Source organism: Echiichthys vipera (genome assembly GCF_963691815.1).
Source record: "Echiichthys vipera genome assembly, chromosome: 17".
Classification (NCBI taxonomy): Eukaryota; Metazoa; Chordata; class Actinopteri; order Perciformes; family Trachinidae; genus Echiichthys; species Echiichthys vipera.
The window spans coordinates 26,018,942-26,038,364 of NC_139842.1; the positions used below are offsets into that span (position 1 = coordinate 26,018,942).

The 19,423-nt window shown below is 35.4% G+C and overlaps 1 protein-coding gene across 1 annotated transcript in view; it reads right to left on the bottom strand.

The window, feature by feature from the left end:
* Positions 1 to 19,423, bottom strand: part of LOC310960176 (uncharacterized protein) — a 34,249-nt gene extending 14,826 nt beyond the window's left edge. Inside the window, exons 1-9 of the mRNA XM_083931799.1 lie at positions 19,236 to 19,423; positions 10,314 to 10,376; positions 10,115 to 10,180; positions 8,199 to 8,249; positions 7,998 to 8,078; positions 7,671 to 7,797; positions 7,458 to 7,469; positions 7,202 to 7,240; positions 4,518 to 4,724 (exon numbers count right to left, since the gene is read on the bottom strand). Coding sequence (XP_083787925.1) covers positions 4,518 to 4,724; positions 7,202 to 7,240; positions 7,458 to 7,469; positions 7,671 to 7,797; positions 7,998 to 8,078; positions 8,199 to 8,249; positions 10,115 to 10,180; positions 10,314 to 10,343 — 613 coding nt within the window. The 5' untranslated portion in view covers positions 10,344 to 10,376; positions 19,236 to 19,423. The remainder of the gene's footprint in view (positions 1 to 4,517; positions 4,725 to 7,201; positions 7,241 to 7,457; positions 7,470 to 7,670; positions 7,798 to 7,997; positions 8,079 to 8,198; positions 8,250 to 10,114; positions 10,181 to 10,313; positions 10,377 to 19,235) is intronic.

Below are 19,423 nucleotides of genomic sequence, written 5' to 3' on the forward strand. Positions count from 1 at the left end.
CCATATCTAACCTTCCTTTTCTCTCAAAGATCCTCGAGAAATTAGTAACCATTCAGCTGTGTGACTTTTTAAATAATAGGTTATTTGAGGACTTCCAGTCAGGATTTAGAATGATTCATAGCACTGAGACAGCACTGGTAAAAATTACTAACGACCTTCTAATAGCTTCAGACAAAGGACTTGTCTCTGTACTCGTTTCACTAGATCTTAGTGCTGCCTTCGACACTATTGACCATCACATCCTGCTACAGAGACTGGAGCATCTAATTGGCATTAAAGGAACCGCACTGAGCTGGTTTAAGTCTTATTTATCAGATAGATCTCAGTTTGTACATGTTAATGACAAATCCTCCATTCACACTAAAGTTAGTCACGGAGTCCCACAGGGTTCCGTCCTTGAACCGATTCTATACACCTTATTTATGCTTCCCTTAGGAAATATTATAAGGAAGCACTCCATAAACTTTCATTGTTATGCTGATGATACACAATTATATTTGTCGATCAAACCAGATGAAACTGATCAGTTAGATAAACTTCAAATGTGCATTAAGGAAATAAAAAGCTGGATGACCTGCAATTTTCTGATGTTAAACTCAGATAAAACTGAAGTCATTGCACTTGGCCCCAAAGGCCTCCAAAACTCAATAGCTAAAGACATTGTTACTCTGGATGATGTTGTGTTGTCCTCCAGCACCACAGTAAGGAACCTGGGTGTTATTTTTAATCAGGATATGTCCTTCGATTCTCACATAAAACTTACGACAAGGAATGCACATTTTCACCTGCGTAATATTGCGAAAATTAGGAACATTGTTTCTCAGAAAGATGCAGAAAAACAAGTCCATGCATTTGTTACTTCTAGGCTGGACTACTGCAACTCCTTATTATCAGGCTGTTCCAATAAGTCTGTTAAGAGTCTCCAGTTGGTCCAAAATTCTGCAGCTCGTGTACTAACTAAAACAAATCGAAGAGAACATATTTCTCCTGTATTAGCTTCTTTGCACTGGCTACCTGTAAAATCCTTCTCCTTACCTACAAAGCTCTTATTGGTCAGGCTCCGTCGTATCTTAAAGAGCTCATAGTACCGTATTACCCGACTAGATAGCTTCGCTCTGAGAATGCAGGATTACTCGTCGTTCCTAGAGTCTCCAAAAGTACAATGGGAGGTAGAGCCTTCAGCTACCAAGCTCCTCTCCTGTGAAACCAACTCCTAGGTGTCATTCAAAATACAGACACTGGCCCTCATTTATCAAACGAACGTACAGCAGAAAAACGTGCGTACGACCATTTCCTGGCAAACTTCGGCATTTATCAATTTGGACGTGAGTGGGAGCTACGATCAAATCTCACGTCAGGTCTGAGATCGTGTACGCACATTTGAGCCTGTGTATTTGCGGTGCAGCACAGCAAAATCTGGCTGAAAATAATGAACAAACCTCAGCTGTCATTAAGCATAAGCAGTCACATATTAAGAACCGATCAAAACTGATTCTTAAAACAAATACAAAAAATAAAAATTGTGGTTGGAGCAATTGATTGTACTCATGTGCGTCTGAAGACACCATCCATGAATGATAACGCATTCATCAATCGCAAAAACTACCACTCGATAAATGTACAGGTGATTTGTGATGCCAAGCTATCGCTTTTAAACGTGGTGGCCAGGTGGCCAGGGACACACACACGATTCTTTTATATTTCAAAACAGCTCGGCTCCAGCCCCCCGCGACCCCGACAGGGACAAGTGGTTGAAGATAAATGAACGAATGAATGAATGTGTTGGCGCGCGGCTGCAGGTATGCGCACTGCAGAGCCAAAGTCATCTCCTTGGCTAGTGGCTACCCTCGATAAATTGCATTAAATCAAACAAGGTATGATTAACATTTTGGTATGGTACTTCTAGGTGACAAAGGTTATCCTCTAACGGGATACCAAATAACCCTGCTACAGAGCAGGAGCACAGGTTCAGCAGTGCGCACACACGCACACGGGTCACAGTGGAGCGCTGCTTCGGGTTGACTGCCTCCGTTATTCTTTTCCATACAGCGTTTTTATGGGCCCCTTTTATTCCACTCTTAAGACTGCCCAAAAGCACGTCTTTATTTTGCTCCATCTCGGATGTCAGGATGCCGATCTGTGTGTCGGAAAAGTTTCTTTTCTTCCCAGTGTTTCTCCTCTCCATGTTTGACCTTAGTGGGCGAGGCCTCCGAACCAGGAATATTTAAGGGCGTAACATGTTAATGACGATCAAATTCAGCCGCCGCATTTATCAAGGCCCGCTCATTCGTACGCTGAGATTGGTCAGATACGAATGTTTCATAAATCACACGAGGGTCCTGTCGTACAACCAATTCTGCGCTCAGATCTGCGCCCGTTTTCACGCAAGATTGATAAATGAGGGCCACTGTCCCCATATTTAAGAGTAAAACTTTCCTTTTTGATAAAGCTTACAGCTAGGGCTTACGAGCCCTTAGCAATGTTGTTATTTTTAAGCTGATTTTGTTCTGCTTAATTATGCTGCTATAGGCCTAGTCTGCCGGGGGATAATTCTTCTCCAGATACTCTGAGCTTCTCTCCTCTCTGTCTGTATTGTTCATGTCTCATCAATGCATGTTACTAATTCAACTTCTTCCCCGGAGTTGTTTGTGCTTTGTCGTCTCGCAGGTCTCTGCTGATCATGGTGGTGCCTGCTGCCGTGGTCCTGCATGACGCTTCCTGCTACTATTATAATTTATAACCTTAGCTGTGCTTGTTTCTGCTATTATGCTCTATTAACTGCCATAACGTATAAGTCATATTCACATTACTATAGATATTATTATAGTTACTGGAAGTGTGTCTGTCTCTGTCTTTGTGTCTGTCTTTGTCTCTCTCTGTCCATCTGTCCGTCTTTTCTCTCTTTCTCTCTCCTTTTCTTCCTCCCCAGAGCTGGGTCTGTCCCACGTTCCTGTCTGTTTTTGGGAAGGTTTTCGTTGCCACCGTACTCTACGGGGGAATTGTTGGGTCTATGTGTATCATAAATAAGTCATAGAGTGTTGTCTTTACCTAGTTTGTAAAGTGTCCTGAGATAACTTTTGTTATGATTTGGCACTATAAATAAAATTGAATTGAATTGAATTGAATATATTATTCTATCAGGTACAGTATGTGAGTCATTTGCCTGGTTAGGAGCCTATTGGTTGCTTCAGCTTTTAAATCAATGCAATAATAATAGTAATAGTAATAGTATTGGGAGCTGTAATAGAGTTTATGGACATCACTCTCACCAACAGTATTCATGTTGTTTTTCAGTTCTGCACCAGGGCCCTATTTCAGAAATTAGGATTAGTATGATAAGCCTGAGATGAGGGAAAATCAAACTAAAAACTAAACATTTGGGTCAGTTACCGTGGTAACTGACTTTGTCAACCTAACCTGCTCGTTGGCAGGTTTTCTCCAAAGAAGCCTGAGATTCTCTGCGTCTCCTCCGTCTTACACAGACAGTCCTGCTGTTTCATTTGCTCATTCATTCAGTCCGGATCAAAGCGCACATTGCAGCACTTAAATAGCAGAGATGACTGAGTGTCAGAATCAAAATCCTGGTTGGATATAAGGTTGTTTCTCAGGACTATGTAATGTTACTTTTTTTACATTGTCAGTCATTTATTTGAACAGCAGTTTTTGCCCTCACACTCAACTATTCAATAAAACCTCAACCTGCATCTTTTTGAACTAACACTGTGACTCTGTGCAGACAGTTGTCAGTTACAGCAGTTCCACTAAAATGTTTATGGGACATTATGTGTGATTATCTCATTTTTAATAATAAAAATCAGTATGAACCTTTAGACACTAGGATCAATGAATAATTCTCTCTATCAGTCGTGGCGTGATCGGTCTCAACAATGCAACTTCATCCCTTTAACATCAGCGCAGCTCTATGTTCATATGTGTGATGGGGATTGATGGTGGTGCAGCTGCAGAATGAAGTTTGAAAGTGAGTTTTTTAAATAGTCTGATACAGTCTGAACTGTTTTTAATTAAGTATATTTGTTGAAGAAGCTAAACTAAAGCCACTATGTGCTATTGAACTAAGATTCAAATCAATTCAAATGTAGATCACAAACATTTGTATTAGTGGATCAGATTGTCATCTTACAATCATATCTCTTTCTTTGATCTATATATTTTTTACATCTTCAACTATATTTTTAAATTCTGATTTCATAGAGAACAGAGAATCAAACTTTATTGTGTTAACTTATTGACACTTTCGCCACTCTGACCTAGGCTTTTATTCTTTAAAGATAAATGTAGACAGTCTGCATATACATGCATTCATATCTCTACATCCACAGGATTATGGAGGCGCTGCCTTTTATTTCCATGTTGCCATGGTGAATCGTAGTATCAGAGCTCCACTGAAACTTTCTGAAACAGGGCCCTGGCCTACAACAGGCAGGGTGTGCACACAGCTACTTCACTGTGATAAGTAGCACAGGTCAATCATATAAAGTGCTATTGATGTAGCTTACCAATGCTTCCACTACCTGCACTCTGTGTGACTGTTGGTGTTGATGTCAGTGCTGTTGCTGATGGCGGCAATGCTGCTGTTGTTGTTGTTGTTGTTGGCAATGCTGCTGTTGTTGTTGTTGGTGGTGGTGGCAAAGCTGTTGTTGTTGTTGTTCCCGTTGTTGTTTCTGGCAGTGTTGTTGGTGGCAATGCTGTTGTCTGATCAAAAACTACAGAAAGGTCAGTAATCAAATCTTTCAATATGGGATCTGTAGGCACTAAAATCAATATAGGTTTGGCATATCAATAAGAAGAAGCAGAATGGAATGTGTGATATTTGTACAACCCTGTTTCCAAAAAGACTTTCACATTGTGGGTGGTCAGCCAACAGGAGAGTTTTCCACTTGGCCTCAGTCCATCTTAAATGAGCTCAGGCCCAGAGAAGGCAGCAGCGTTTCTGGATCTTGTTCTATACGGTTTCCTCTTTGCATGGTCGAGTCTCAACTGTCATGTGTGGATGCAGTGATAAACTGCTTTGTGGAAGTGTTCCTGAGCCCATGCACTGATGTCCACTACACAGTCTGTCTGTTTTAATCAACATCACAACATCCAACATTGGTTTTCATACAGACATTTCTTAAGATTCTGTGAATCTTTTATGATTTTATGAACTGTAGATGATGAAAAGCCCAAATTCTTTGACATTTTACGTTGATAAACATTATTGTTAAATTGTGTCACTATTTTCCAGTGAGTGGTGAAGCCCTCCACATGTTTACTTTAGACAGACTCTTTTTAGACCCAATCATGTCACTAACCTGCTGCCAGTTCACCTCATTCATTCAGAGATGTTCCAGCAGCTGTTTTCTCTCAGCGTTTCTCAACTTTCACTCTTCTGTTGACACTTTTTTCAAACATGTTGCTGGCATTGAATTCAACATACAGTTTTCAAAAAACAATGACATTTCTCAGTTTCAGCATTTGATATGTGGTCTTTGTGCTATTTTCAATGTTAAATAAATTATCACATTTTATTTCTATTTAACACAGCATCCCAACTCATAGCTGTAGTGGCAGCCTTAGTATTTAAAGGTAGAGGGATCTGAAATATGGTGAATCTGTTTCTATATACTGCATGCTTTACCTTTGTTGGAGGTCAGGCCATCAGTTCTTGGACATTTCATATTGATTTTACTTAAAATCGAATCATCACATTTTTGCAGCGCTAATTTTAGTCAGAGCTGGAGACCAAAACATGAGCTGGTAAATATCTGAGTGCAGTTCAACACATGCGATACAAAAATCACCCAACTTCACTTAGAGAAATAAAAGGTGTCTGAAAGGGGTTTAAGATTCTCTTATTATTCACATACAGTTTTAAATTTAATTAGAGAAAGTTTCACATTAAATGAATAAATATTGACTTAAACACTTAAAAACAAAGAATATGGGGTAAAAATATTTGAAAAAAAACATGAAGTTGAACATGAAAAAAAAGGTGGTCAGGAGCACTCCAAAACGGCAGAAGCTATAATAACCAAAGGTAACGTGGAACCATGGTTCTCTGAGTGAATACACTCTCTGTATATTTGGAATGATTAACTGTATGGGGAGATGGAGAACTGCAGTTATCCAACAGTACAAATGATTACTGCCATTTCAAAAGCACAGCATCAACATTAGAGTCAGACCAATATCTTGATATCAGTCAACCTATTATATATACTGTATATATATATATATATATATATATATATATATATATTTAAATTGTCAGTAATTGACTGATACTGACTATAATGTTTATATAGCTCTTATTTTGTTCGAATTTCTTTTTTATTTAAATGCTCAGCAATTGACTAGTATTAAATATATAAAGTTTATTTATTTATTCATTCTTTTTCATTGTTGACAATGTAATCCATTGTATGTATTGTAATGTAAAATATTCTTTAATACTTATCTGTTTAAGAAAGTGTCATGTTGGTGCAAAATACATATAGAAAAGGTCTATTTTCATTCCAGCTCAAAAACGTTCATGGCCGCAATTTAGGTAATCTGTGAACTTTCCCCTCTAACATCAGTATCAGTCCTTTATTATTCAGAGAATAATGTATGTATCAACATTTACTTCTTCTTAATCTCTCTAAAGCCCAGTTCAGACCAAAGAGTCGTACCACGACGAAACCGCTTTAGAACGTTGCAGGTGAAAGGTGCAGCGGCGTGAATGACCCTCTGGACTCAAAATGGCTGATGTCGTCTCTTGAGACTCGTCATGTCTCCAGCAGCTGCTTTAAGAAAGTAACACACGTCACCTGTTGCAACAGCCAATTAAGTCTTAACAAAGTCTGCTGGTCAAGTCGCTGGTTGAAATCATAGATATGTTTATATATATGAACTGTTCATAGGTTGAAATGGCCTTTATGGATGGAGAGAGAGACAGAGACAGAAAGCTGTAGGAAGTATCTCACTTTCTCTGTCCTCATTTATTTTTTAGAATGCTACAAATTATATCCAGCTACAAAAAAAAGCCTGAAAAGTTGGAGGTTAGAAATTAAGTTGCTATGGAGATGATACACCGTCTCCCCTCGTCTCACTGGTGTGAACGTTGCACACCTGCACATTGTAGTAGTTGCAAGTTTCAACTCGTCTCGTCGCAAATCTTTGATCTGAACTGGGCTAAAAAAAAAAAAAAGATGTGACTTACCAGTAGATGCTATTTCTGAAAAGAGCTTGCATACGGTGTCTAAGAAAAAAGATCAGATCAATGTTACATTACTTAAGGTAATGCATTATAAAAGGAAAGTTAATGGTTTAGGAACACTGAATACTTATCACAACAGAAAAAGTATGGACGTGCACTCTGGTGTCAGCACTTGCATGTCCACACAGGCAACAGCAGGCAGAGACATACACATACCACCAGCCACCCACACCACCACTCATCATGCAGGTATACTCACCATATTCACAGCCTGTGATGCAAGAAAGAAAGAAAAGCAGATTATGACTTTCAAAAGCTTAAAAACTATCTTAGTATTCTGGTATTTTACTGCAATCATAATTATTAATTAGAATTCAGAATTGGCCATTCATTTTGTGTAAGTTTGAGAGGGTTACCACAAAAAGGGCTCAATGGCAGGCAGAGCAGCCAGCACGGATTGTTAGAGTAGTACCGCTGTGTGGGCTACCTTTAGGAGTGTGGTTCAAAGCTTTGGCCGCCATGCACATGAAGTGATAGAAAGAGACCTCCTCAAAAATTTCCCCTTCACATTTTTCACTTGTCGCATTTACTTTCTCTTCCTGTGGTGCAAAAGAAACAACAGGTTTATCAGATACCATCAATTATTAGTTTGGAATGCATGGAACTTCACCATCCTTCCCAAAAGTCTCAATGAAACAACAACAATCCCCTGTCCCCGTCCATTTTTCATACAGTCTATGCAACAAACATAACACCAACTTGAAAAAATAAGAAAAAAATGGTATTGATTATTACTCACTCTGTCAAAGCACTGTAACCAGTCACAAATACCTCCTTTGTTCTGTAGGCACTCTCTCTCTATAGTACATTCCATTATGTGCTGCATTGGGGTAGAGCACAGATGTTCACTTCATCTAATACAATCCAACCCAGTCCCTATTAAACAATATGCATTAACATAGAATCTCAACTAATTATTTTCCCAGTTTCAGTAAGTTACCTTGGGATCCTTAGTTCTTACGAGGGGAACATTGTCTGTCAGAAATTCTGGCTTGAAAGTGGAACAGAGAAGTTTGAAGTTACTTATTATAAAAACACAGCAACTACAGAAGCAGTGGTCAATGAACATCTTGGTCTCAGGCTCCCTCCAACAATAATTTGCACACTACACTTCAATTAAATATGAAATAAGAATAGCAGATGGACACAAAGACATCATCAATTGTTTATGATTAGTTAATGATAATCATTTTTAGAATTGTTATGTTTTCAATCATATTAAAATGCTGTAGAAACATTAACAAAACACCCTCTGCCAGGTTTCCATAAAGGGTTTCCAAGTTCTGATTTGAACTTATTACTGTACTGATTTGTGACTAATCCCATGAAACCACCAAAACCAACAATGAATAAATACAAGTATTGTCTGTGTACCCAAAGCCAGCTCTCATGCATCTGTGCTGTAGAGCTATTAAACTATTAAAAACACATCAATGAGACACATAGTGTAATGGTCACAATTACCATCGCTTACATAGTTGATTTGGAGCTGATCCCACATACCACATACATCTTTTAAACAGCATATATGATATCATGGATATTTCTAGATGCTGGCCTTTATTCCACTAATTCTATTTTAATCACCATTAATCTGAAAATAATATTCTTGATCACTTGTGTAATAAGCTGTTGTGACTCTGGGGAGATGTTCTGTCAGTCCAGCTGTGTAAGAGTCTGATGATGAGAATCCTACCCAGACTGAGGACCAGAACCATTTCACAAAATCACAATTACCATCGCTAACATAGTTGATTATGAGCTGATCCCACATACCCTGCAGCTAAATATTCACTGAAGCGCCAAATATCTGGCTGAAGTTAGTCCCCAAAGAAATACACCAAATACTCTTCTTTGGGTAATGTTTGGTTAGGTTTAGACGACTAAACTACATGGTTAGGTTTAGACAACTGAACTACATGGTTAGGTTTAGACAACTAAACTACATGGTTAGGTTTAGACAACTGAACTACATGGTTAGGTTTAGACAACTGAACTACATGGTTAGGTTTAGACAACTAAACTACATGGTTAGGTTTAGACGACTAAACTACATGGTTAGGTTTAGACAACTAAACTACATGGTTAGGTTTAGACAACTAAACTACATGGTTAGGTTTAGACAACTTAACTACATGATTAGGTTTAGACAACAAAACTACATGGTTAGATTTAGAAACAACTAAACTACATGGTTAGGTTTAGACAACTAAACTACATGGTTAGGTTTAGAAACAACTAAACTACATGGTTAGGTTTAGACAACTAAACTACATGGTTAGGTTTAGAAACAACAAAACTACATGGTTAGATTTAGAAACAACTAAACTACATGGTTAGGTTTAGACAACTAAACTACATGGTTAGGTTTAGACAACAACTACATGGTTAGGTTTAGAAACAACTAAACTACATGGTTAGGTTTAGAAAACAAAACTACATGGTTAGGTTTAGACAACAAAACTTCTTGGTCAGGTTTAGAAACAACAAAACTACATGGTTAGGTTTAGACAACAAAAATTCTTGGTTAGGTTTAGAAACAACTAAACTACATGGTTAGGTTTAGACAACAAAACTACATGGTTAGGTTTAGACAACTAAACTACATGGTTAGGTTTAGAAACAACAAAACTACATGGTTAGGTTTAGACAACTAAACTACATGGTTTAGACATCAACTCTATACTATACTATACTTTAAATGTCAAACTTCCTGCGGTTTGCAGCAACATACAATACCAACAAACCTCTGAAAACAAAAGCTCAGACGAAGATATTTTCCACTGCCTTGACTTTTTAATTTTGCTGGTTTCTTGCAAAAACAAAAGCAGTGAATAAAAAAGGATGAACATATACCATGGTCTGTATCTTGAAATAGTCGTAACAGCCCTCCTTTGATAGGTTGATCGTGCTCAGGAACACCTAGCAGATAAAAATGTTACCATTTTTTAATAATAAAGAGAAAGCATGTCAAATAAACATAATAATAAGAAACGTTTTACTCAGAGCTAGGAGCAGCTGAGTTCACAGGGAATGCTGCGTAGGGGACACTTACCACCAGGTGGGCCACGTATCTCCATGTCATGCTGCCACCGTGACCATCCAGACTACACTCACACTAGAGAAGAAGAAGTAAAGAGCAGAGAAAAGATATTGAGATTCATGTTATGATTTGACCCTATGAATATAATTCAACTGAAATGTATTTTAAATATAAGACACAACATCAGGCCCCTCCACACGAACAGCCAAATATACAGAGACTCTTTGAGCTTTTGGTTCTTAGAATTATAAACTTATTCTCTCTATACCTGGACAGTGTAGACAGAATAAAACACAGAGAGAGAGAGGACACAAAACACAGCGATTGGTTTCATAATCACGCATTCTTTGAGACAATAAAGACTAAACATAGTAGCTTAAACAAACAATGTCTTAATTTATCAATAATGAACAAACAGCATCGTCTTTATCACTAATGAACTGCACTTCCCCTTTAATTTCGTTGCCAAAAACAACTGCACACACCAGGAAGTGAAACTCACATTCCACCTCTTTATCACTGTGTCAATTTATTTGGAGCCCTTTACAGCTCCCTGATTTCATGTACTGTTTGGACGTATGTGGCAACTTATAATGTAAAAGCTTTGCATGACTGTAATAATCAAGACATAATGTAACATCTATGTTTGTCTTTGGATTGACTTAGAATGTATCACGCCGCTCAATTCACAAAAAGCATGGCTGGTCTGAACACAACATTACTTCTTCATCAGCGACTTAGGAGTTACTTTAAGCCTTAATATGTTTAGTGAATATTGGCCCTGATTGCTAAAATACCTTTGAGAACTGATAAACTCTCACATCTCAGCCTAACTTACAACTTTAAAACTGAAACTGCTTGCTACAATGCTCCATGCTGTCGAACACTTCCAAAAAGCAAATTAAATAATAGAAATATGTTCTTGTGCTTCCACAACTGATGAGCAGTCTGTTTTCATATTAGAAGGGATTTCTGAAATGAAAAAAGAGAATGCAGGTTCAAGCCACTTCCACTTCCACTTCCGCTTTACTTTTCAGACACGTCACCTGTTGCAACAGCCAATTAAGTCTTGGCAAAGTCCGCTGGTCAAGTCGCTGGTTGAAATCATAGATATGTTTATATATATGAACTTTTCATAGGTTGAAATGGCCTTTACGGATGGAGAGAGAGACAGAGACCGAGAGAGAGAGAGGGTCAAGCGAGCAATCAAGAACAAAGCAGTTAATCAGGGAAACAAAACCTCCTTTTCACCGTTTCATCTCTACTAGAAAAACAGCTGTAGGAAGTATCTCACTGTCTCTGTCCTCATTTATTTTTTAGAATGCGACAAATTATATCCAGCTACAAAAAAACCCTGAAAAGTTGGAGGTTAGAAATTAAGTTGCTACTGGTGTGAACGGGAAGGTTTCTAAACGTTGCACACCTGCACATTGTAGTAGTTGCAAGTTTCAACTCGTCTCGTCGCAAATCTTTGATCTGAACTGGGCTAAAAAAAAAAAGATGTGACTTACCAGTAGATGCTATTTCTGAAAAGAGCTTGCATACGGTGTCTAAGAAAAAAGATCAGATCAATGTTACATTACTTAAGGTAATGCATTATAAAAGGAAAGTTAATGGTTTAGGAACACTGAATACTTATCACAACAGAAAAAGTATGAACGATTTAACTTAAGAAGTTAAGTTCAATTCAATTCAATTCAATTCAATTTTATTTATAGTGCCAAGTCATAACAAAAGTTATCTCAGGACACTTTACAAACTAGGTAAAGACCACACTCTATGACTTATTTATGATAAACATAGACCCAACAATTCCCCAAGTTAAATATGTAAAAATGATCTCACATGCTAAGAGTAACTGAGCGTAATAAATTCAGCATGATATATAAAACTTATCATTTGTCCAGGTCACTCCATATTTTGTTCTCCTGAATTTTACACCTCAGTTTGGAAAGTCCAGTTGATTAGAATTAAGGACCCCACTGGTGTCATGTAAAACTACAAGGGTTCCTATACTTTACCAAGACAAAGGCTCCGTTCACACTGCAAGTCTCAATGCACAATTTTGATTTATTGCTCAAATCTGATTTTTTGGTCTGTCCGTTCACATCACGTCTTTAAATGTGGCCTGTCTACAGATATTGCTGTGAAGAAGTGGCAACGGCAGCTGGTATTGTAGGACTTTATGGCTTAATGCTAAAAACACTGTGTGGTGGCAGCTGACAAATGTGTGAGTGGGTGTTACGAGGAAGGAAGAAGAGGAGAGATAAAATTCATATTTTAATGATGGCACTATTTGATTCTGTTCCTGGTTCCCGCCTGTGGCCCACTTTTTTTTTCAATCACCTTTTCTTGTCATTAATTTCCAAATTTCCAAATTCCAAATCATTCTGACCTGTGCAGCATGGGTCAGAATGACGTCAAAGTCACTTTAAATGTCGACTTGACTGTTCAGATTGCCGTTGCATTTAAAAAAATCTGATATGTATCTGATTCAGTAGTACATTTAAAACCGGCCTAATTCAGTTATTACATTATGAGTTTCTACTTGATGGAAGCTGCTGTCTCTGTGTTGTGCAGTGATGCTGCCACATGGGAGCACCTGGCAAGCCAAGCCACGTCTCAACCCAGCTCACAACATAACACACACAAACCCCTTATCACAGTGAAGTGTGGGTCATTTGTAGTTTTAATGTTGCTCAGGGAGAAAGTTCCTACTGGTCTGTCTTTTTACCGTAGTGGTCTGCACCTAGTGACCCACTGACCATAACTGGCCTTCTATAAGTTATATAACTGTACAAAATGCACCAGGCTGTTAAATGCTGTAGGGCATACTATGGACAGCTCCTGGTGCTGAAACCTGTAGGTTATAGCTTATAGTTAGTCATATATATTTTCATTTTAAATACACGTAAATCAGTGGTTGTAAACCCTCAGACTGCAGACTGAGACCAGACCAGGATCATTTACTTGAGCTTTAATTTCATTCAACTATCTTTTAATTCCTTCCCTGTGATGGACTAGTGCCTGTCCAGGGTGTACCCCGCCTCAGGGCCAATGTCAGCTGGGATCAGCTACAGCCCCCCACGACCCCAATAGGGACAAATGGTTAGAGACGATGGATGAATGGATCATTTAATTCCTCCTGTCCTGGAGTTTTCAGGACATCTGTCAGCCTACCGTAGGCAATGAAGTCACATCATGTTGACCTTATTCTCTGACTTAGATCTACTTATCATCTATCTTGTCATATCTTCCATTATTATACAAAGTTAATGGACTTCCCTGGCTTCCTGTTAGTTAGTTAGCTAGTGAGTGAAGATACACATACAGACAGCAGCACCTTGTTTTAATATCAAGGGGTCATCCCTATGTTCCCCGGGTCCTTTGTTTCCCGCTCAGGGAGGAGTTAGGGGTTTAGGTTTAGGGGGTTGGGTTAGGGTTAACCGTAAGAGGTTATGGTTAGGGTCAGGGTTAGGGGGTAGTATCAGGGTCTACACAGGCCTATTTGGTGGGGAATTTGGCACTGATTGTGCCACCATGAATCACAACTTCAAAGAGTCAGCCAACGGAGTATCAATGTTTACTGAACTGTTATATTAGTATATCATGATTTGACTGAGCTGTTATATTAGTAAATCATCATTTTAACTGTTATATTAGTAAATCAAAATTTTAACTGTTATATTAGTGAATCATCATTTTAACTGTTTTATTAGTAAATCATCATTTTAACTGTTATATTAGTAAATCATCATTTTAACTGTTATATTAGTAAATCATCATTTTACTATACTGTTATATTAGTAAATCATCATTTACTGAACTGTTATATTAGTAAATCATCATTTTACTGAACTGTTATATTAGTAAATCATCATTTTAACTGTTATATTAGTAAATCATCATTTTAACTGTTATATTAGTAAATCATCATTTTAACTGTTATATCAGTAAATCATCATTTTACTGAACTGTTATATCAGTAAATCATCATTTTACTGAACTGTTATATTAGTAAATCATCATTTTACTGAACTGTTATATTAGTAAATCATCATTTTAACTGTTATATTAGTAAATCATTATTTTAACTGTTATATTAGTAAATCATAATTTTAACTGTTTTATTAGTAAATCATCATTTTAACTGTTATATTAGTAAATCATCATTTTAACTGTTATATTAGTAAATCATCATTTGAACTGTTATATTAGTAAATCGTCATTTTAACTGTTATATTAGTGAATCAACATTTTACTGAACTGTTATATTAGTAAATCATCATTTTAACAGTTATATTAGTAAATCATAATTTTAACTGTTATATTAGTAAATCATCATTTTAACTGTTCTATTAGTAAATCATCATTTTAACTGTTCTATTAATAAATCATCATTTTAACTGTTATATTAGTAAATCATCATTTAACTGAACTGTTATATTAGTAAATCATCATTTTAACTGTTATATTAGTAAATCATAATTTTAACTGTTATATTAGTAAATCATCATTTTACTGAACTGTTATATTAGTAAATCATCATTTTAACTGTTATATTAGTAAATCATCATTTTACTGAACTGTTATATTAGTAAATCATCATTTTACTGAACTGTTATATTAGTAAATCATCATTTTAACTGTTATATTAGTAAATCATCATTTACTGAACTGTTATATTAGTAAATCATCATTTTAACTGTTATATTAGTAAATCATCATTTTACTGAACTGTTATATTAGTAAATCATCATTTTAACTGTTATATTAGTAAATCATCATTTACTGAACTGTTATATTAGTAAATCATCATTTTAACTGTTATATTAGTAAATCATCATTTTAACTGTTATATTAGTAAATCATCATTTTACTGAACTGTTATATTAGTAAATCATCATTTACTGAACTGTTATATTAGTAAATCATCATTTAACTGTTATATTAGTAAATCATCATTTTACTGAACTGTTATATTAGTAAATCATCATTTTAACTGTTATATTAGTAAATCATCATTTGAACTGTTATATTAGTGAATCGTCATTTTAACTGTTATATTAGTAAATCATCATTTTAACTGTTATATTAGTAAATCATCATTTTAACTGTTATATTAGTGAATCATCATTTTAACTGTTTTATTAGTAAATCATCATTTTAACTGTTATATTAGTAAATCATCATTTTAACTGTTATATTAGTAAATCATCATTTTAACTGTTATATCAGTAAATCATCATTTTACTGAACTGTTATATCAGTAAATCATCATTTTACTGAACTGTTATATTAGTAAATCATCATTTTACTGAACTGTTATATTAGTAAATCATCATTTTAACTGTTATATTAGTAAATCATTATTTTAACTGTTATATTAGTAAATCATAATTTTAACTGTTTTATTAGTAAATCATCATTTTAACTGTTATATTAGTAAATCATCATTTTAACTGTTATATTAGTAAATCATCATTTGAACTGTTATATTAGTAAATCGTCATTTTAACTGTTATATTAGTGAATCAACATTTTACTGAACTGTTATATTAGTAAATCATCATTTTAACAGTTATATTAGTAAATCATAATTTTAACTGTTATATTAGTAAATCATCATTTTAACTGTTCTATTAGTAAATCATCATTTTAACTGTTCTATTAATAAATCATCATTTTAACTGTTATATTAGTAAATCATCATTTAACTGAACTGTTATATTAGTAAATCATCATTTTAACTGTTATATTAGTAAATCATAATTTTAACTGTTATATTAGTAAATCATCATTTTACTGAACTGTTATATTAGTAAATCATCATTTTAACTGTTATATTAGTAAATCATCATTTTACTGAACTGTTATATTAGTAAATCATCATTTTACTGAACTGTTATATTAGTAAATCATCATTTTAACTGTTATATTAGTAAATCATCATTTACTGAACTGTTATATTAGTAAATCATCATTTTAACTGTTATATTAGTAAATCATCATTTTACTGAACTGTTATATTAGTAAATCATCATTTTAACTGTTATATTAGTAAATCATCATTTACTGAACTGTTATATTAGTAAATCATCATTTTAACTGTTATATTAGTAAATCATCATTTTAACTGTTATATTAGTAAATCATCATTTTACTGAACTGTTATATTAGTAAATCATCATTTACTGAACTGTTATATTAGTAAATCATCATTTAACTGTTATATTAGTGAATCATCATTTAACTGTTATATTAGTAAATCATCATTTTAACTGTTATATTAGTAAATCATCATTTTAACTGTTATATTAGTAAATCATCATTTGAACTGTTATATTAGTAAATCGTCATTTTAACTGTTATATTAGTAAATCATCATTTTACTGAACTGTTATATTAGTAAATCATCATTTTACTGAACTGTTTTATTAGTAAATCATCATTTTAACTGTTATATTAATAAATCATCATTTACTGAACTGTTATATTAGTAAATCATCATTTTAACTGTTATATTAGTAAATCATCATTTTACTGAACTGTTATATTAGTAAATCATCATTTTAACTGTTATATTAGTAAATCATCATTTTAACTGTTATATTAGTAAATCATCATTTACTGAACTGTTATATTAGTAAATCATCATTTAACTGTTATATTAGTAAATCATCATTTTACTGAACTGTTATTTTAGTAAATCATCATTTAACTGTTATATTAGTAAATCATCATTTTAACTGTTATATTAGTAAATCATCATTTTAACTGTTATATTAGTAAATCATCATTTTAACTGTTATATTAATAAATCATAATTTTAACTGTTATATTAGTAAATCATCATTTAACTGTTATATTAGTAAATCATCATTTTAACTGTTATATTAGTAAATCATCATTTAACTGAACTGTTATATTAGTAAATCATCATTTTAACTGTTATATTAGTAAATCATCATTTAACTGTTATATTAGTAAATCATCATTTTAACTGTTATATTAGTCAATCATATGCTGCCGGGTAACATTCAAAACCTATTTAGAGATAGAGATGCTCATCACACATATAATTTGAGAGGATGTAATCAGTTGTACCAACCACATGTAAGGACAGCCCTTAAATCTATGTGTGTCTCGGTGAGGGGAGTCATTGTGTGGAACAAACTGGCAGAGGAAGCGAAAAGTTGTGGAAATCTCATTCAGTTTAAAATAATATTCAAAAGAAATATAATGTGTGAGTACCAGAAGGAGTTGCTGGACTGAAGCAGTTTTTATTTATTTTTTATTTTTTTGCGCACTCCTCAAGCTGGGGCTCCACAGCCACGCAGGCACGCACACGCACACACACGCGGCCGTCTGTATAGATGCCTGCCTGTCTCTCAGTCTGAGGGTCTGTCTGTTTGTCTAAACACCTGTCTGTCTGAATGCCTGTCTATCTGCTAATTGCCTGTCTGGCACTTGCTCTGTTGCCTATATGTTCTGGAGGGAAGAGGGGGTGTAGAAGCAGGAAAAGTTTGGGCCTGTCTGTCTGTTTGTCTGTCTATATGTCTGTTTTGTTTGTCATGTATATCTTTGTGTCACTAAGATATATTGTATGGTTATAATATGTTATTTTGGGTTGGGTGGTGCTGGGTGAGGGGTTGGAAATTTATAAGCGTTGCTTCCTTCCATCCCCTTTTCAGACTGTATGTGTAAATTGTTAATTCTTCTTTTTTCTCTTCTCAATGTGTTGTTTTTTTTGTTTTTTTTTCTCATCTTTGGATTACAAGTCTGAAATAAATGAATAATACAATCATCATTTTACTGAACTGTTATATTAGTAAATCATCATTTTACTGAACTGTTATATTAGTAAATCATCATTTTAACTGTTATATTAGTAAATCATCATTTGAACTGTTATATTAGTAAATCATCATTTTAACTGTTATATTAGTAAATCATCATTTTAACTGTTATATTAGTAAACCATCATTTTAACTGTTATATTAGTAAATCATCATTTTACTGAACTGTTATATTAGTAAATCATCATTTGAACTGTTATATTAGTAAATCATCATTTTACTGAACTGTTATATTAGTAAATCATCATTTTAACTGTTATATTAGTAAATCATCATTTTAACTGTTATATTAGTAAATCATCATTTGAACTGTTATATTAGTAAATCATCATTTTAACTGTTATATTAGTAAATCATCATTTTACTGAACTGTTGTTTTAGTAAATCATAATTTTATTTAACAATATATATATATACATATATGTGTGTGTGTGTGTGTGTGTGTATACGAAACTACTCACCGGACACTTTATTAGGTACACCTGTCCAACTGCTCCTTAACGCAAATTTCTAATCAGCCAATCACATGTCTGTATTTAGGCACGTAGACCTGTAAGAGTTGGCAGGAGCGTCTTTTCCCAAAACGATGCTCGTTGTGTGTGAGCGGCAGTTGTGTGGGCACAAATGCCTTGTTTTAGCCAGAGGTCAGAGGAGAATTGCCAGACTGGTTGGAGCTGATAGAAAGGCAACAGGAACTCAAATATCCACTGGTTCCAACAGAGGAATGCAGGAGAGCATCTGTGAACACACAACACCACCTACTTTCTACAGAGAGGGAACAGCAGCACAAGACCACACTGACTCTTTATTAAGCACCAGGCGTGCCTAAAAAAGTGGCCGCCCGGTGTAGATCTCACCACGCGCTCTGATCTCACCGCACGCACATCTCACGGTTTTGGTGAACGTCTATAAGCTACTGCACACACGCGTGCAAAACTCCTCGCGCAGCTGGTGGTCCCCGTTCTAACAGTGACTTGCACCTCTCCAGACCCGGGGTCCAACACTCACACACGCGCTATCTGTCCCCGCGGAATAAAGACACTTGAGTCAGAAGAGAGAGTGTTCTCGGGCCTACCGTGCTGCGGTGCTGCCGTTGATCGTCTGCGCTGACCCAGGGCTGCACCCATACTCCTTCTGACACATTTACTTTCACTTTCTGTCTTTTCTGGAGCAGGCTCAGCCCCCTCCTCACGCGTGAGATCACCGGAGTTACCAAACAAGGGGCTTTCTAATCAAACCCGTGCACAAAGAGACTCCCCCGCA